Below are 19,967 nucleotides of genomic sequence, written 5' to 3'. Positions count from 1 at the left end.
CTATATATATATATATATATATATATATATATATATATATATATATATATATATATATATATTACTGGCCATTAAAATTGCTACACCACGAAGACGACGTGCTACAGACGCGAATGATTAGCTTTTCAGAGCATTCACACAAGGTTGGCGCCGGTGGCGACACCTACTACGTGCTGACGTGAGGAAAGTTTCCAACCGATTTCTCATACACAAACAGCACTTGACCGGCGTTGCCTGGTGAAACGTTGTTGTGATGCCGAGTGTAAGGAGGAGAAATGTGTACCATCGCGTTTCCGACTTTGATAAAGGTCGGATTGTAGCCTATCGCGATTGCGGTTTATCGTATCGCGACATTGCTGCTCGCGTTGGTCGAGATCCAGTGACTGTTGGCTTGGCAGAATATGGAGTCGGTGGGTTCAGGAGGGTAATACGGAACGCCGTGCTGGATCCCAACGGCCTCGTATCACTAGCAGTCGAGATGACAGGCATCTTATCTGCATGGCTGTTAACGGATCGTGCAGCCACGTCTCGATCCCTGAGTCACCAGATGGCGACGTTTGCAAGAGAACAACCATCTGCACGAACAGTTCGTCGACGTTTGCAGCAGCATGGACTATCAGCTCGGAGTCTGTGGCTGCGGTTACCCTTGACGCTGCATCACAGACAGGAACGCCTGCGATGGTGTACTCAACGACGAACCTGGGTGCACGAATGGCAAAACGTCATTTTTTCGGATGAACCCAGGTTCTGTTTACAGCATCATGATGGTCACATTCGTGTTTGGCGACATCGCGGTGAACGCACATAGGATGCGTGTATTCGTCATCGCCATACTGGCGTATCACCCGGCGTGATGGTATGGGGTGCATTGGTTACACGTCTCGGTCACCTCTTGTTCGCATTGACGGCACTTTGAACAGTGGACGTTACATTTCAGATGTGTTACGACCCGTGGCTCTACCCTTCATTCGATCCCTGCGAAACCGCATGTTGCAGGTCCCGTTCGGGGCTTTCTGGATACAGAAAATGTTCGACTGCTGCCCTGGCCAGCACATTCTTCAGATCTCTCACCAACTGAAAACGTCTGGCCAATGGTGGCCGGGCAACTGGCTCGTCACAAAACGCCAGTCACTACTCTTGATGAACTGTGGTATCGTGTTGAAGCTGCATGGGCAGCTGTGCCTGTACACTCCATCCAAGCTCTGTCTGACTGAATGCCCAGGCATATCAAGGCCGTTATTACGGCCAAAGGTGGTTGTTCTGGGTAGTGATTTCTCAGGATCTATGCACCCAAATTGCGTGAAAATTTAATCACATGTCAGTTCTACTATAATATATTTGTCCAATAAATACTCGTATATCATCTGCATTTCTTCTTGGTGCAGCAATTTTAATGGCCAGTAGTATATATATATATATATATATATATATATATATATATATATATATATATATATATATATATATGTGTGTGTGTGTGTGTGTGTGTGTGTGTGTGTGTGTGTGTGTGAAGAACTATGTTTTTGCAGTTATTACTATGAGTGTGTGCTTTGTTTCATAAAGTGCGATTCCTTGATGGTGTAACATACTTTCAGGGATGATGGAGAAGGGTGAATGTATGAATTTGAGGAAAGAGACCATGGTATGGAAGTGACCGAGTCGAAAGTCATAAGAGAAAATCATTCTCATACCTTTGATGGTCCAACACTTGAACCAGAACTGTATGTCGCAAAGACTGTCAGGTAGGCGACTCTCAGAGATGATAGTATGGACCAAAACAAGAGAAAAAGTCTAGTAAACATGGGTCTAAAGTCCACACCTCAAGGGGTATGAGCACTTGTTCACCTACGCTAATCTGAGACACATCTCTTCCGCTGTATGTGACCATTGCTCTTAAGATATGCACAATCAAGTGCTCGTAGCTCTTAAGCTATGCATTTTAGAGGACATGTTTGTTAGACATTTTTATCTTGGTTTGGTCGTCTGCAATTTACCTACCTTACAATCCTAGCAACGTCAATGTCGATACATGTATCCCATTGTCAGAGGTATCAGGACGATTTTCGCTTCTAAGTTTCTTCTCTGTCGTTTCCGGGCCAGGGTCCTTTACCTCAAATTGGCACATTTACCCTTCTCCATCATCTCTGAAAGTTTGTAACATGTTCACGGAATCACCTGGTATGTGTACATATGTCTGAAAGGAGAATGAGTGTACATGTGTGCGAATGTATGATCTTTTTCCATCTACAGCTGTTGAGGTGGTGCGATTTAGCTACTCAAACGTGTGTTTGTATTTCATCAACCTATCTTCTAAGATACGTTGTACAGTCAGTTTTGACTACCGCGCTCCTACGTTTCTCCAAAACCCAAATTGATCTTCTCCAAAGTCGGTTTTCACTTTTGCCCATTCTTCAGTAAATAATTTTGCAGTCATGACTTATTAAACTCATCATTCGTAATATTCACACCTGCCAGCTCTTGCCTTCTATGGAACTGGAAGTCTTCGGGAAGTCTATTTGATACACCTTGTATACCAGGTGGAACGGGTTTTTTCATGGTTGATTCTCCTAAGAATCTCAATAATTCTGAGGGAATACTGTCTACTCCAGGAGCATTATTCGACTTACGTCATTTAGTGCTCTGTCAAATTCCTCTCGCAATGTTGTATCTCCCCACCTCGTTTTCACCTAATTCTTCTCTTTCCATAGTATCTTGCACTTCGTTTCCTTTGTATTGCACTTCAGCACATTCTTTCCACCTTTCAACCTTCCAGTTTTACTTACTAGTGGACTGCAATCTTATGTCATGTTACTCGTACATCTGTTTCTCTTTCTTCCAAAGATTTCTTTCATATTCCTCCTGTTGTCATCTAGCCTTTCCCAGAGCCGTAAACACCCTACAGATTTTCGTTTTTCAAAGAGCCATTCTTCCTTTGTCATTTTTCCCTTTCTACTAATGTCTCTTTTAGGTGCTTTTCTTCCTCTTCGCCCTTTTCACTTTATATTTTCTCCTCTCGTCAACTGAATTCAGAATGTCACGAGTTGTCTAAAAATTCTCATTGGATCTTGCTGATTTGATCCTCTGCTGCCCTCATTACCTGATTTTTCAAATCTACCCATTCTTCCATAGTAATGATGTTCCCTGTTTAAGTGAATCGTGTGATCCGTCCATTGAAACTCCCAGCAATCTCTTGTTATTTCAAGTTAACCACTTCTAGGTAGTTACAAGCAAGTGATTTTCAATACAGCAACGTGAATGGAGTTTGAATGGAAATTTATAACAATAACAGGCATTGCTGTGGTTTGTTAAGAAATTTGTTTTTATTAGTAATGTAATAGTACAAAGAGAATGTCAGGAAAACATTTTCAAAGGTGAAGGATTATTATGTGATGCGGGCACATTTCAGTCGGAACCACACTGCTGGCTCTTTGTGTAGTTGCAGTCTTCTACTCCTCGGAACTAATAGCGTTCAAACCAAGGGAATTCTGGGTGCTTCCCAATCCTGAAACAGAAGTGCAAGAGTTGGAAAGTACACAGTAAGTTATGGAGCTATAATGTAGGGCTGGTGTGATAGATTAAATTTTTAAGAAGAAGAGCTGAAGTATTTATTTCATTCGTAAGAATCGCTTTGATGAATTATTCATTCACCTAGTTTTTAAATGAAGGTGCGTCGGGTTTCATTGTATAAACATGAACCTGTAACAAGTAAATTATTGGATTGGTGCATAAGTTCGTAGCGTTTTTCCGCAAGTTTACTAAACACAACTTATATACAGGGTGTTACAGAAAGGTACGGCCAAACTTTCAGGAAACATTCCTCACACACAAATAAAGAAAAGATGTTATGTGGACATGTGTCCGGAAACGCTTAATTTCCATGTTAGAGCTCATTTTAGTTTCGTCAGTATGTACTGTACTTCCCCGATTCACCGACAGTTGGCCCAATTGAAGGAAGGTAATGTTGACTTCGGTGCTTGTGTTGACATGCGACTCATTGCAGTACTAGCATCAAGCACATCACTACGTAGCATCAACAGGTTAGTGTTCATCACGAACGTGGTTTTGCAGTCGGTGCAATGTTCACAAATGCAGAGTTGGCAGATGCCCATTTGATGTATGGACTAGCACGGGGCAATAGCCGTGGCGCGGTACGTTCGTATCGAGACAGATTTCCAGAACGAAGGTGTCCCGACAGGAAGACGTTCGAAGCAATTGATTAGCGTCTTAGGGAGCATGGAACGTTCCAGCCTATGACTCGCGACCGGAAGACCTAGAACGACGAGGACACCTGCAATGGACGAGGCAATTCTGCGTGCAGTTGACCATAACCCTGTCAGCGGCAGAGAAGTTGCTGCTGTACAAGGTAACGTTGACCACGTCACTGTATGGAGAGTGCTACGGGAGAACCAGTTGTTTCCGTACCATGTACAGCGTGTGCAGGCACTATCAGCAGCTGATTGGCCTCCACGGGCACACTTCTGCGAATGGTTCATCCAACAATGTGTCAATCCTCATTTCAGTGCAAATGGTCTCTTTACGGATAAGGCTTCATTCCAACGTGATGAAATTGTAAATTTTCACAATCAACATGTGTGGGCTGACGAGAATCCGCACGCAATTGTGCAATCACGTCATCAACACAGATTTTCTGTGAACGTTTGGGCAGGCATTGTTGGTGATGTCTCGATCGGGCCCCATGTTCTTCCACCTACGCTCAATGGAGCACGTTATCATGATTTCATACGGGATACTCTACCTGTGCTGCTAGAACATGTGCCTTTACAAGTACGACACAACATGTGCTTCATGCACGATGGAGCTCCTGCACATTTCAGTCGAAGTGTTCGTACGCTTCTCAACAACAGATTCGGTGACCGATGGATTGGTAGAGGCGGACCACTTCCATGGCCTCCACGCTCTCCTGACCTCGACCCTCTTGACTTTCATTTATGGGGGCATTTGAAAGCTCTTGTCTACGCAACCCCGGTACCAATGTAGAGAGACTCTTCGTGCTCGTATTGTGGACGGCTGTGATACAATACGCCATTCTCCAGGGCTGCATCAGCGCATCAGGGATTCCATGCGACGGAGAACATTTGAACATTTCCTGTAACAAAGTGTTTGAAGTCACGCTGGTACGTTCTGTTGCTCTGTGTTTCCATTCCATGATTAATGTGATTTGAAGAGAAGTAATAAAATGAGCTGTAACATGGAAAGTAAGCGTTTCCGGACACATGTCCACATAACATATTTTCTTTCTTTGTGTGTGAGGAATGTTTCCTGAAAGTTTGGCCGTATCTTTTTGTAACACCCTGTATACGTAACAGAGACTTTAGTTATCAATAATATACTCTCCTTCACTATTTACAACAGTCTGCCAACGTTGGGGCAACTTTTCGATTCCGCGACTGTAGAAATCTTGTTCCGAGGCGAAGGACTCGTCCAGCCACATTCGAAATGCATTTTCATCTGCAAAAGAAATTCCTCGGAGGTTGTTAAATAGAAGAACGCAAAATGTGGAAACCTGAGGGAGCAGGATCGGGTGAATAAGGTGGGCACGAAATGACTTCCGAACCCAATTTCTCTACAGTGTTTTCTGTCAGTCCAGCAGAATGCGGGCGGACCGTCATCGTGAAGTACCAACACTTCATGCAGTCTTCCTGGTCGTTGTTCTTAGGTAGCGTCTGCTTGTTTGGGCTCAACCATTCCTTTCTATTCATTTCGTTAGCATAAAGACACCATTTCTCGTCATCAGTAACGACACAGGATAGGAATGGACGGTGTTTTTCACGAGCCAGTTGATGACAAGCAAGAAAAGATACATACACTACCGACCATTAAAATTGCTACACCAAGAAGAAATGCAGATGATAAACGGGTATCATTGGACTAATATATTATACTAGAACTAACATGTGATTACATTTTCACGCAATTTGGGTGCATAGATCCTGAGAAATCACTACCCACAACAACCACCTCTGGCCGTGATAACGGCCTTGATACGCCTGGGCATTGAGTCAAACAGAGCTTGGATGGCGTGTACAGGTACAGCTGTCCATGCAGCTTCAACACGATACCACAGTTCATCAAGAGTAGTGACTGGCGTATTGTGACGAGCCAGTTGCTCGGCCACCAATGACCAGACGTTTTCAGTTGGTGAGAGATCTGGAGAAAGTGCTGTATCCAGAAAGGCCCATACAGGACCTGCAACATGCGGTCGTGCATTATCTTGCTGAAATGTAGGGTTTCGCAGGGATCGAATGAAGGGTAGAGCCACGGGTCGTAACACATCTGAAATGTAACGTCCACTGTTCAAAGTGCCGTCAGTGCGAACAAGAGGTGACCGAGACGTGTAACCAATGGCACCCCATACCATCACGGCGGGTGATACGCCAGTATGGCGATAACGAATCCACGCGTCCAATGTGCGTTCACCGTGATGTCGCCAAACACGGATGCGACCATCATGATGCTGTAAACAGAACCTGGATTCATCCGAAAAAATGACGTTTTGCCATTCGTGCACCCATGTTCGTCGTTGAGTACACCATCGCAGGCGCTACTGTCTGTGATGCAGCGTCAAGGGTAACCGCAGCCATGGTCTCCGAGCTGATAGCCCATGCTGCTGCAAACGTCGTCGAACTGTTCGTGCCGATGGTTGTTGTCTTGCAAACGTCCCTATCTATTGACTCAGGGATCGAGACTTGGCTGCACGATCCGTTACAGCCACGCGGATAAGATGCCTGTCATCTCGACTGCTAGTGACACGAGGCCGTTGGGATCCAGCACGGCGTTCGGTATTACCCTCCTGAACCCACCGAATCCATATTATGCTAACAGTCATTGGATCTCTACCAACGCGATCAGTGATGTCGCGATACGATAAACCGCAATCGCGATAGGCTACAATCCGACCTTTATCAAAGTCGGAAACGCGATGGTACACATTTCTCCTCCTTACACTCGGCATCACAACAACGTTCCACCAGGAAACGCCGGTCAACTGCTGTGTATGAGAAATCGGTTGTAAATTTTCCTCATGTCAGCACGTTGTAGGTGTCACCACCGGCGCCCACCTTGTGTGGATGCTCTGAAAAGCTAACATCTTCTTCTTGTCGGTTAAATTTCGCGTCTGTAGCACGTCATCTTCGTGGTGTAGCAATTTTAATGACCAGTAGTGTATATGGCCAGATGCTGCTTTTTGTGGTTCTGGCTTAGAACATGCGGGACCTACAAACCCGATTTTTGAACATTGTGCATTGCATGCAGATGTCGCAAGATGGTGGAATCATCACAGTTGATCACATTTGCCAGTTCTCGAGTACACGGATGTGGATCATTGTTGTGTACTGCGTTTAAACGATCTGCATCAAATCTGGAAGGTCTTCCTGAACCTGTACAGTCACTAATCTCAAAAAGATCAACCTTGAAGCGAGAAAACAAATTTCTTGTCGTGCTCTGTCCAATGACGTTATCCCCATACACGGCGCAAATGTTTCTGGCTGCCTCTGCTACTGTTACCCCTCAAGTGAAGTCAGTCAGGAGAATATGTAGGAAATGTTCCAATTTCTCCAATTGGCAGTCCATCTCCTAGCGTACACAGCTCACTCACTATCTCCAAATGACAAAATGACAATATGTAAACTCAAATAGCAACAGTTAAGGGGAGGTTTACTATCTTTGGCCCAAGTATGTGTTACAGATATCAATGTCAAATGCGGTCAAAATGTTAATTGATATTTCCTCTACTGGAATTTTTTAGACCGGAAATGTCGAAGAGCAAAGGTGGAAGTGCCGTCGGAACGAAACAAATTTTCGATGTAGAACTCCACACGCGGTATGTCACAGATCAGGCGGTTCGTCTGAAATCAAAATTGAGTTAACGTTAGCGAAGTATATAAAATTCTTTAGGAGTTGTACCTCGCTTTAATTATTTTGACCATAGGTAACAAAACGGCGGCCATTTGACAATAATTAGGGTTTTTTCATCGATTTTTCGACTTCGTCGGCCAAGTAAAAATATTTGTAGTTTATGAATCGGAATAAAAGTGGTACAACTCCTAGACAATTTAGTTAGTTTCGTCCGAAACAAAGAATCATGCCAATCGGTTCAGTAGATTCAGTAGATAGAGAGTAATAAAAAAAACGTCATTTCGAGAAAAACGCGTTTGAAGTTTTGTGTACATATAAATGCAATATTATGCAACGTATGTTCAATCTGCTATTCCGGCATAAACTAGTCCTTCCTCTTCATCACAGAGGGCGTTCTGCTCGATCTGGGCCATCCTGCGCTGCTCCAGAGCCGCTCGTACGGCCGGTGACAAGCGGTTTTCCGCCGCTTGAATCCGGTGGTCGTCCGAATGCTTGGGGAACTGCGTCGAATAGAGTCGTAGGGTGACGTCCATCGTTGTCATGGTCTTCAAAATTGCTGAATACCCTTCGTTGAAGCTGCTCACTGCCAGGAAAGTCGCAATCTCCACAGTCTTCGCACCAGAATGCAAATGCTAGGGGGGCTTAACTTCCAAACACATGCGTTCAAACTTTCATTTGAATTTTGTGTGTTTCCTCCTAAGCACCGGTACAATAATTCGACCTCCGAAAGAAAAAAAACTGGTGCACGAAAGAGGCCGATTTCAGGCAGGTGCATTTTTTTGTTCAACCGCGAATAACAAACATTTCCGTCCCGTATTCGGAAAAACCGTTTCAGGGGTGGATTCTAAACACTTTCATGGATCCAAAAATCGATTTTTTGAACCAAAAGATAGTAAACCTCCCCTTAACTACAAATAAAAATGATAACTGATAAATAAGGCCATAGCAACCGAATTACCAACATACAAAACAAAAGCGCTACGAACTTATGCAATCACATAATAGATAGTAAATGAACTTACGGTCGTTATTGTATGACTGATAATAAATATCTGAAAAGTGTCAAACGTCTCTCGCAAAGAGCCGGGTTAAGCGAACAGGTATGTAAGTGGCATGAGTGCGCAATGAAGTTTAAAAAAAAATGAATACTGTGGTGTAGTTACCCAGGGAGAGAGTGTTCGCTTCCCAGTCGGCCTTTCCGTCCTTTGTCCAGCGCTTCCAGTGCTTCCATATCATCTGGAGAGAGCTCGAAATCAAACACCTGAAAGTTGGTAAGTTTTACATTAATTTAAGTTAGTGTAGTTAACATGAGTTCTTAAATGTGAGTCACAGTTTGGACAAAGTAAGAGTGTGCTTTGACCTGGAATTGAGCTGTAATGTACAGTGACGATGGGAGTACTGCAACACACAGAAAGAGTGGCCCGCCGAAATCTAGTTGCACATGATGTGTAGAACTGATCATAAATATGTAAGACTAGAGAGATATGGCGCAAAGACGCCTCGAGTCGATAGACAGTGAGAGGCACAGAATGAAAAGCCTTTGGACGAATAATATGGAAATGTCAAAGCAAGTATCATTACGATTCGTAAACTCCAAACAGCATGATAGTGGCATGCCCGGGTTAGCTCATATCTTACCTCCACGTTGTGAACCCTAGCCCGTCACGCTTCACGGTACAGTTTGGAGCGGTCGCCTGCTCCGTGGTACATACTACCCGCTCTACATACGTTCCTAGTATGGGATTCCACACGACGTTGATATGCACGTGGTAGTAGATCTGGTGGATTTCCACCCAATTTCGTTAACGCTGTTAATTTTTTGTTCTGCTTCAGGTTTTACCACAATGGGCCATAAAACTGTTCACCACACCAGAAGAGGTTTTAAAGGCGTTGTAAAGGCAAATGTCGATGGATTCTGATGATGAGGATGAAGAAAATTTGGTGAATGCTTCTGAGAGACATCGGCTAGCGCATTATCTGATGATTAGGCCATCGACGATGAATTCGAACCCCTGCAGCGCTTGCTTCAAGAAGAAGGACAGCTACCCGAAGAAGCTAGATATTCTACGCTAGAGAAAGGTTTAGAAACAATAATGACCAACACAATACTAAAGTCTAAATATGCCAAAACGCCTACAAAAAGTGTAGTATTACACTTTGCCTCGGCTAAGGGTATCGCTAAAGGCATAGAGGACTTCGTTGTAAATGAAGAAATGACTAAGATATTGGTGAAATACACAAATCGGGAAATCGAACGAATAGCCGGGCGACTCAGTTCTGTCCAATAGTATGTCGCAACCACAGGCAAACTTGAGATGGAAGCGCTTGGTGAGTCGCTATATAGGCGGGGATGCATGAAGAAATTCCGTTTCAGCACCGAGGAATTGTTTTCAAAATCGACGGATCCCCAATTTTACGATTTACAGTGTCTAAAAAGCGGTTAGAATTTCTTATCTGTGCTCTCAGGTTCGACGACAAGAAAACATGAGACCAAAGGAAACAAAACGACAAATTGCGGCTTTTCGAGAGTTCTGGACTCTATTTACCAGTCTACATCTATATCTACATATATACTCCGCTAGCCACCAAGCGGTGTGTGGCGGAGGGCACTATTCGCGCCAAAGTCATACTTTCCCCCCTCTGTTCCACTCGCGGATCGCGCGAGGGAAAAAGTGTCATTCATGAATATCTTCATAGTCAGCTCCAAGTATTCACCACGGGACATAAAGATATTGAGTATCTTTGGTCCGAATTTAAAGGTATTGTCCACGACGTGCTAGAGAAATATGTGCCTAGCAAAAATATAGGGGAGGGAAAGGATCCACCTTGTTTCAACAAATATATTAGGAGGTTGCTGAGAAAGCAGAGAATTTTGCACAGTCGTTTTAAACGTAGTCACTGCCCCGCTGACAAACAGAAATTATGCGAAATGAAAGCAGCTTTCAAAAGGTCAATGAAAGATTCGTTTAACGGCCTTGTTCCAGTCCCGTGGAACTTTCCGCTGTTCCAATGGTCTCTGACAGATGATGGATAAGAATGGTGCCATATTTGTAGCATAGTCAACATAAAATCTTACGGGGATACTGTCTTTGCTTCTGCCCCCTGTTGTAAGCGTGTAATTTTCCCAGTCAATGGACGCTAGATTAAAGTCTCCACCTATAAATAATGGATAATTTGGATATTTATTTCCTATTAAGTCAAGACTTTCCCTGAAACGTTCTGCGACGTTTGTTGCGGATGCTGGTGGCCATTATACGCCGTTTGAATACTTGACTGTAGTTGAAACGTTACTTAGCTTGAGAGGACGCTGCCCTTTTAAAACGTTTATGCCAAAAAAAACCTGGCAAATATGGCTTGAAAATTTGCAGTATATATGGCGCAAAAACATTTTATTTTTTAATAATTACTATTAAAAACAGTCTTGATCACGATTTATTTAACAAGGTGACCGGTTTCAACCACTACTGTGGTCATCTTCAGACCATTGAGTAGGAACCTCTTTCTGTTGAAGAATCACTACTCAAGTGTAGTGAGTAGTGATTCTTCAACAGAAAGAGGTTCCTACTCAATGGTCTGAAGATGACCACAGTAGTGGTTGAAACCGGTCACCTTGTTAAATAAATCGTGATCAAGACTGTTTTTAATAGTAATTATTTATAAGACATTGATCACTGCTGTGCCCATAATGTATTCAAAAGTAATTTTATTTTTTGGATGTAATTCCTTACGCTGGGAAGGAATCACAGAAAAAAGAACCAGTAAACCTTTGCATGCCAACGAGGTGTGTTTTGCAGCTTTGTGAATCTGTATGAAACACAAACAGAAATATCACGACAGAGCATTGGTTCACAGTGTGCGAACTGGCCGACGAGTTGACTAAAACGAAACTCTCAATAATCGGCACGTGACGCAAGAATAAACCGCAAATGCCACCGCATATGGGTAACTCCAGGAAAGCACCTCCGATGTCCTCTCGTTTTCTCAACGACTCTGATAAAAAATGGTTCGAATGGCTCTGAGCACTACGGGACTTAACTGCTGAGGCCATCAGTCCCCTAGAACTTAGAACTACTTAACTAACCTAAGGACATCACACACACATCCATGCCAGAGGCAGGATTCGAACCTGCGACCGTAGCGGTAGCGCTGTTCCAGACTGTAACGCCTAGAACCGCTTTTTCCCCCCACAAAAACAGCAACAAAAATGGCTACAATGAAATGACATAAACAAGGTGACAGATAATTGCAGTCATAAATTACAGCATTCAAAGAATGAGTCTTTAGCAGTAGCACAATTTAGCACCTTCACTGTCACCTTCAACTGGTGGCAGTTCAGCATGCACATTTTCGTCTTCTGCAGCCGGTGCCTCATCATCATTTCCCAGACCCAAATTAATCATTCAGTAAATCCTTGATGTGTGTTCCTTCCAGGGTAAATTACGTGGACAGAAGAGCAGTCCCGAACAGCGACATCGCAAAATACTTCACTGCCTTGTTATTTTTGTAAGTTCCAGCCTTCTAAACCCATCCGTAGGGAGTTCAAGATCTTCCTTTATATCAGACACCAGATGTTTGTCACCATATTCTTGAATCTGCTGTACTACTCATTTATTTTTCACGTGTGACTTGCAGGTGAGGTTAGGGTCGGGAACGTGACCCAACCCATTCCCTCTCTACTAGGAATCCAGTTCCTAACCTATACCCATTTTGTTGAAGACAATTCGGAGCATGTTACCATATTTCTTATTGTGATTCTGATATTTAAGTATTTTCTCGAATTCATTTTCCATATACATCTTGTATTCCATATGTTCATCGCTCCCAATATTGTTAAAAACATAACTTGTATATTTGCCCATTAACCAAATCACTGCGTTATTTTTTGCCTGAGGGTAGTAACTTTCCTCTGGTCTGAAGAAAATGTTAGTCGGTACATTGTTTGCTGAAGTTCTTGTTACTTGAGCAATTTTCTGCCCGGTCCACCTCCAGCTGATAATCCGATCTCCACATGTGTAACGACGAGGCACACTATCAACGAGGTTGCATTTGCTGCAGAGGTTAGTGTCACTTAAACCGATGGCAAAGAGACGCTCATTAGTGCTGATGATGTTATTGACTATCTTGTACCACGCTGTTCTCACGTCAGACGAAAGAACATCACTACTGATATTTTTCTAGAACACATTCCATGCTATTCCAGCATATTTAGTTTCTATGTTATTTTTCCTTTCATGTTTCCGTCTTTCAGCTAAAATCGCCTTTGCTGTAACGTTTTTGGAGTTTAAAAGCTTTTTGCTGAGATAACACAGTTCAAGATAATACTCCCTAATGTGTTTCAGCTTAAAACTTATTTTTTGTATATTTATCGGCGGCTCTACTCTTTCTGGCCTGACAATATCGTATTGTTTTGCTGTAATGCACCCTGGATCACTACACATTATGCTCCATGTTCGTTTGACATACAATGCCATAGCTTCAGGCTTGATGTCGGTTAGACCCATCGGCCGCTCCGGCCTGCGCCCTGATAAAATGCTCGTTTCTTTTACACCAAGCAAATACAAAAATGTTATTTTATCATTCATGTATGAATCACCTGGAACAAAAGCGCACTCGCAAAAACCTGAACAAGATGACAAAATGCGGAGTGGACGTTTTCGACCAACTGTGTCGCGGTAAGAGCACCAAACGTAAAACTCGAAGATGGCCACTCTGGTGTTTTTAGGGAGTTCTGGATACTGCTGGTGTGAATGCGCTCGTACTTTAAAAATTCAGTCGCCCCCACACACATGGTTTCTCTAGTAGGGAACGTGGTCGATTTCTTAAAAGACTTTCCCTTGATATAAAGGTGCCAATTACGAAGAAGACAAATTATAATGCTCGTCTACCAAGATAACTTCGACTTTCTATCAAGAGTTATCTCGGCGAAGAAGAAGGTGAGCAGGAACATGGAAAGCTACCAGAAAACCTCGTCGATGTGATTTTTGCAATGAAAATAAGTATAATAACGATATAAAATGTCGTTCTTTTGTACAAAATGCCATAGACATTTGTGTGGCTTCTTCCAATCGTCTTGACATGTAGCAATATAATAATAATATTTACTTTATGTTTTGTTGTTGTTGAATTGTTTTATAATCAACTAGCGAACCTGGTAATGTTTCGCATTTGCTAAACACCTATGGAAATTGCGTATACATCCTAAATTCCCTGTCCGCATCTCTCTCTCTCTCTCTGCTCATCTTCACATTGCCCTATCTCTCTCCCTACATTTCCTCCTTCCCCCATCTCTCTGTGCATAACCCCCGTCCCTGCCACTGTGTCTACATCCGTCGGAATATTCAGTACAGTGTCGTGTTAAAGTGTGAAGCAAATCCGTCAAGACTTTTTGGAGATTTGTAGTAACAACACTATCCCCTTTATAAATTACACACATATGTTTACATTGCACATATTCAAAAACGTATAGCCTATTGCCTATTTCGATCCAAATGTTAATTAGAATATCGTGTAAAAATTTGAACTAAATCGATCAAGAACATTTCGAGATGTTTGGTAACATCGTTTCCCCTTTACATATTACATATGTATTTATATATTACACACATAAAACTGTCATACTGATTTTTTTAATATGAAAACATCTGACAGCAGAACTGCCGAACTGAACGCAATTTTTGTCTTATTTTATTTTTCATAACAAAAGTACCATTACCATTTCCAATTACGAACACATAATAAAGGTCAACCAAATCGGTCGGGCTGTTTTCGGGTGATGACCTTTCACAACTGACTTTAATTTCCGACTTTTCCGGTGGATTTTATAAAAATTTTCTTTCATTCAATCCTTCTCCTGACAATTACGAACACAACAAAGACAAAAAATCAACCAAATTTGTGCAGCCATTCTTAATTGATGATGTTTCATACATACCGAATCTAATGTTGATTTTCGACTTTTCCGTTAGATTTTTCCAAAAACTTTCTTTCATACAAACCTTGTCCTGGCAATAACCAACACCACAACAAAAAAATCAACCAAATCGGCCAAGCCGTTCTAGGGAGGTGATCTTTCATACGTGCGGCAATTAATTTTATTTATTTAGATTGTCTGTCTTGCTGCACTGTAGTTATCTAGTCAAGTGATGTGATGAAAAGTACGTAGGCAAAATTTGGAAGTCTGTGGTAAGTTCCTATGCGACCAAACTGCTAAGGTCACCAGTCCCTAGGCTTACACATTACTTCATTTTACTTAAACTAACTTACGCTAAGGATGACACACACAACCATGCCCGCGGGGGGATTCGAACTTCCGACAGGGGAAGCCGTGCGGACCGTAACAAGACGGCTCAGGAAAAGTACCTAGGTGTCTGTGACGTCGCACTAGTATAATAATACTTTTAAGGCTGAAGATTTTTGGCTTACAGTTACGTGTTACCTATTTCTATAAAATGTTTCTTTTTATTGTTTATTTGTCCCAACAATAACGACAAATATTTGATTTGTTAATATCAGTTATGGTACATTTAATTATACTTAAAAATACAGATTTATTTCAGTGGGTGGTATCCAAACCGACGTAGTAGTTAATGTCCTTCCGGTCCACCTTGTGGCCTGACGGTTAACTGGTCTAAATAAGTGCCGGATTTTTCACGGAGGCTCGAACGGTGATTTGAGTTTGTGTCTTTTGAGCAGGCAGATTATCTTGTACGATACTGAACCTCAGAGCGGCAGAAATGTAAACTTTTTTCCTGCACCTCGTCCGCGGTCTTTTGCTTGAGGTCAGTCTATTATTTGGTAATCGTTGTAGCCGTTGTTCCTGAAGACCTTGCGTAGGTGGCACAGCTGATCGGGCAGGTTGTCGTCCTTGTAGCAACATTTGTGCGGCAGTGTGCTTCTGTGCTGGGTGATGATGGCTGATGGCGTGCCAGTATAGATCAGAGAGGGTATGCGTTTCCTACGGATGTTGCAGTCAATGCCCCCGATTCATTTGCGTTAGAGGCAGTCTTCAGAGCTAGCTGCCTGTAAGGGCGAGGTTATAACGAAACACATTAGTTAGCTGGGTGAAAGGCGATAGAAGAAAGACGCAGTACAGTTCTCACACCTGTACTCGGAAGCTATCGCAAGCATCTTGATCCAGTTGTGAAAATCGTAGTAACTACCCAAGTAAATATAGAAGATAGCTTTGTGAGGGGAACGATGTTCCATACTGACAAATTTGTGACGCTGTTCTTTGAAGACACAGAAAGATAGCTTTTAAAAGAATGGTAACGACCACTTGGTTCGATCATCTTGAAGGAGAAGGACATAGTTTAGATTGAGGACGAAAACGAAAAGTATGGGCCAAAATATGCATTTTGCCAGTTACTTCGGTTCGCGCATTGACCTATGATATCATTGATACATTTACCGCATTAACATAACAGTGAAGATGATTAAATACACTTCCTGATAAAAGAAATGAAGCTCCCAGAAGATGTGGTCGGATGTCTATTTAACTTTGCAGACGTAAATACCATTAATGGGTATAAATGATTAGAGTTGCAATTCTCTGTGTTGTTCGTGTTAAGTATTGTTACCAGGCCTGGCTGAGTATACGAGATGGTACCCAAAATATCCTAGAACTTCATTGTACCGGTAAAACTGGTAGGAGTACGACATTCCGTCGCTAGAGGTCTCAAGGTACATGTCTTAGCTGCTGCAGCACGAAGTTGCGTCATCTTTGGCGCATGCAGTTGTGAATTGTAGTGGTGTGTGCCAGGACGTATTTCAGTGCTTCTGCGGATTGTAAAATGGATAACGTGAGAAAGCAAAGAATTTGCATCAAATTCCGTTTCAGGTTGAAGAAAACTGCAGCTGAAACCCTCCGCATGCTGACAGAGGCATTTGATGAGAATGTATGGAGTTAAACAAGAGCATTTGAGTGGTTCAAGCGCTTCAAGGAAGGCCGAGAATCTGTGGAAGATGGCAAACATTCTGGTCAATCGTCAACACGCACAACACCGGAAATTATCATGAAAGAGTGACGTGCTTCACGAAGACCGAAGGCAGACAATTCACGATGTTTGTAACAGACTTGGGCTGTCGTACGTTATATGTCAGTGAAATCTAGCCGATGGTCTTAACATGAGACGAATTGCAGCGAAGTTTGTATCTCGCTCTCTCAGCACCGACCAACGAAACCTCAGGATTCAGGCGTGCACTGAGCTGCGACAAAGAGGTCAAGAGTGTCCAAATTCTGAAAATGGTTGAAATGGCACTGAGCACTATGGGACTCAACATCTGAGGTCATCAGTCCCCTAGACTCAGAAGTACTTAAACCTAACTAACCTAAGGACAGCACACACTTCCATGCCCGCGGCAGGATTCGAACCTGCGACCGTAGCGGTCGCGCGGTTCCAGACTGTAGCGCCTAGAACCGCTCGGCCACTTCGGCCGGCCGTTCCGTACTCTCAACAACTTAAAATATTTTTCTTTAAGTATATACAGCACTGCAGTAACGTTATTTTAGATTGTTGAGGAATATGGAACATTGTTTCCGCTCATGTCTGCTACAATAGCATTTATTCAGGGTGTCGCACATAAAACTGGAACGTTTCACTTACACCTTAATCATCTCTAGTCGAATTGCTTGTGAAGTGGCAACACTATCTCGAAAGTTGGCTACACTGCATTTTATCGCAAAGCTGAGTGCAGCTGTGCGTTCGTGCGTCAGTTGTGAGAAGCTCGTATTGTTGAGTTGTTACAGAAATGGGGCAGTTTGCAGAAGAACAGCGAATTGATATTGTGGAGTGTTATACAAAGACAGGCTTCGTCAAGGAATGTAAAGAAATGTTTTAAGCGAAGTATCTTGGTACGAAACTCCCCACGACGAGCGGTATTGAAGATCTGTACAACTGTACAACTGTAGGATCTGTTTAGAATGTGCAGAGGAATAGGGACCGACAGTGAGACCCCAGAAACTATAGACAGGATTCGCATGGACATCACAAGAAGTCCCTGCAAGTCGATAAGGAGGTTATCACAGCAGGTTGGTGTATGTCGTACATCATGTACTAAAGGATATGAAATTAAAAGCCTATCGTGTGAACGTGGTGCAAGAGTTAATATTCGAGGATCAGAGAAAAAAACTTCATTATTGTAACTGCCTGTCAACATCAGTTGGTAATGGTTACTTGGGCTCCTTGCTTTACTTCACGTCAGCTGAGCCTGGTTTCATTTGTCAGTTTATGCAAGCTCGCAGAATTGCAGATACGGGTCGGATCAACCCACATATTCTGCTTGAAGTATCTCTCCACTCAGAGAAGGTAGGTGTATGGTGTGCATTGTCCGTCATGCATATTATTGGCCCCACATTTTTCAATTACACCTTAAATAGTGGCAGATGTCTAGAGATCTTTGACTCTCTCTATGCACAATTAACAGATGCAGAGAAGCTATATACCGTATTCCAACAAAATGGAGCAACCGCTCACACATCCATCCAAAGTATGGCCTACATCACCAACGTGTTCCCTGAAATCAGATCTGCCAACAGAGGCCGCTGGCCCTCAAGGTCGCCAGACATAACATCGTGGGATTTTTATTTAAAGGGCGCATTAGGAAGGAAAGTGTATGCTATCAGTCCACACATAATATTGTCTTCAGACAGAATATTACTAGAGAAATTGACAACACCACGCCTGCGCAATTACAGCGTCTTGCTGGTAACATCGTCACATGAAGTCAGCGATGCCTGGATGCCCATGGCCACCACTTCCAGCATTTCGTATAAACAGATAGCTACATGACTGTTATATATTCTTTTTTAGTTAGTTCATTATTATTTGAATGTGGACTGGTTTTATACACTAAATAACAGACACAATTTGTGTACGCCCACAGAGGGCGCTGGCGCAAATTTACCACTATAGAAGTAGCATTTGAATACCCTCCAGGGTAGCTGTTGTGTACATAGTTCCACGTAGTCAGTGCGTACACAACTTTCCCACTAGAGCGCGCCCCGCTAAGCACAACAGCGCAGGCGCAGTGCTCGTCCGTCTCCGCAGTACGAGATGGCGCTGCCTTAGAGACGGACCAAATTCTGCTTCCGCCGATCCACGTATTAATATGTAACACAGCCAATGAGATTGCTGCTAACGTAGAACCTTTTCTCCTCACGGATCACACTCGCGCAGCAATACCTGAATTCTCGAGGTATTATAACGAGTGTACAGACCTCCGATTAGTCAGTCTGCGTTAGTCTGCACTAGTCTGCATTAGTCTGTAGTCAAGTTTCAGTCTGTGCCTAATAAGATTATCATATTACTGTACATAGCCATGAAGATAAATGTATAGACACTTTGTCGAGTATCAGAGATATGTGAGAATAAGATTAACATACAAGGACCAAAGGAACTTCAGATCGTCAATTGTAAATAGCATCCAGAACCAAGTTAAGTAATTTTTATGCTTGTTATTATTTTAATAAATGTGTGTGAAAATTAATCAAGTTCTGTTTAAAGCTGGTCACCGTCAATCTGCTACTCTAAGCGTGCAAGTGGCATTTCTATCGTCTGACCTAACGGCAGAAGATAAACACGCCACGATAAGACCACGAGACATATTGCTGACACTAACCTACTTCGTTACAGCGACAAGTCAAATAATCTGATGGTATGTGTACTGAAGGTCTTACAGTACGCACACCACAGTAGCCAAGAGTGCTAACGCGCTGCTTCCTGGACTTGGGTAGGCGTGCCGGCCCCAGATCGAATCAACCTGGTGGACTAACGACGAGGGCCAGTGTGCCGGCCAGCCTGGTGTGGTTTTTAGGCGGTTTTCCACATCCCGCTAGGTGAATACTGGGTTGGTCCCCACGTTCCGCCTCAGTTACACAACTTGCAGACATTTGCAACACATTCGCACTATTATATGGATTACACTAGACACAGACAGTTGGGGTACACACTTTCTGTCTGGGGGGGGGGGGGGGTTATATGGGGTGGCGATAGGAAGGGCATCCGACCACACCTTACAATTAACACGCCAAATCTGGTTAACCATGACAACAGACCCCGCAAGTTGGGATTAATGCCTGGAAAGATAGAAGCAGC

At 43.0% G+C, this 19,967-nt stretch overlaps 1 protein-coding gene and 1 pseudogene across 1 annotated transcript in view; one reads left to right on the top strand and one right to left on the bottom strand.

Annotated features, from left to right (window-relative positions):
- The window catches only part of LOC126210271 (glycine N-methyltransferase-like), a 266,966-nt pseudogene that overhangs the window by 105,342 nt on the left and 141,657 nt on the right, over positions 1-19,967 (top strand).
- LOC126210268 (1,5-anhydro-D-fructose reductase-like) overlaps positions 3,297-19,967 on the bottom strand; it is a 50,723-nt gene continuing 34,052 nt past the window's right edge. Inside the window, exons 6-7 of the mRNA XM_049939464.1 lie at positions 9,039-9,136; positions 3,297-3,502 (exon numbers count right to left, since the gene is read on the bottom strand). Coding sequence (XP_049795421.1) covers positions 3,460-3,502; positions 9,039-9,136 — 141 coding nt within the window. The 3' untranslated portion in view covers positions 3,297-3,459. The remainder of the gene's footprint in view (positions 3,503-9,038; positions 9,137-19,967) is intronic.

Source organism: Schistocerca nitens, chromosome 10 (genome assembly GCF_023898315.1).
Source record: "Schistocerca nitens isolate TAMUIC-IGC-003100 chromosome 10, iqSchNite1.1, whole genome shotgun sequence".
Taxonomy (NCBI): domain Eukaryota; kingdom Metazoa; phylum Arthropoda; class Insecta; order Orthoptera; family Acrididae; genus Schistocerca; species Schistocerca nitens.
This window is presented reverse-complemented; position numbering and strand designations above follow the sequence as displayed.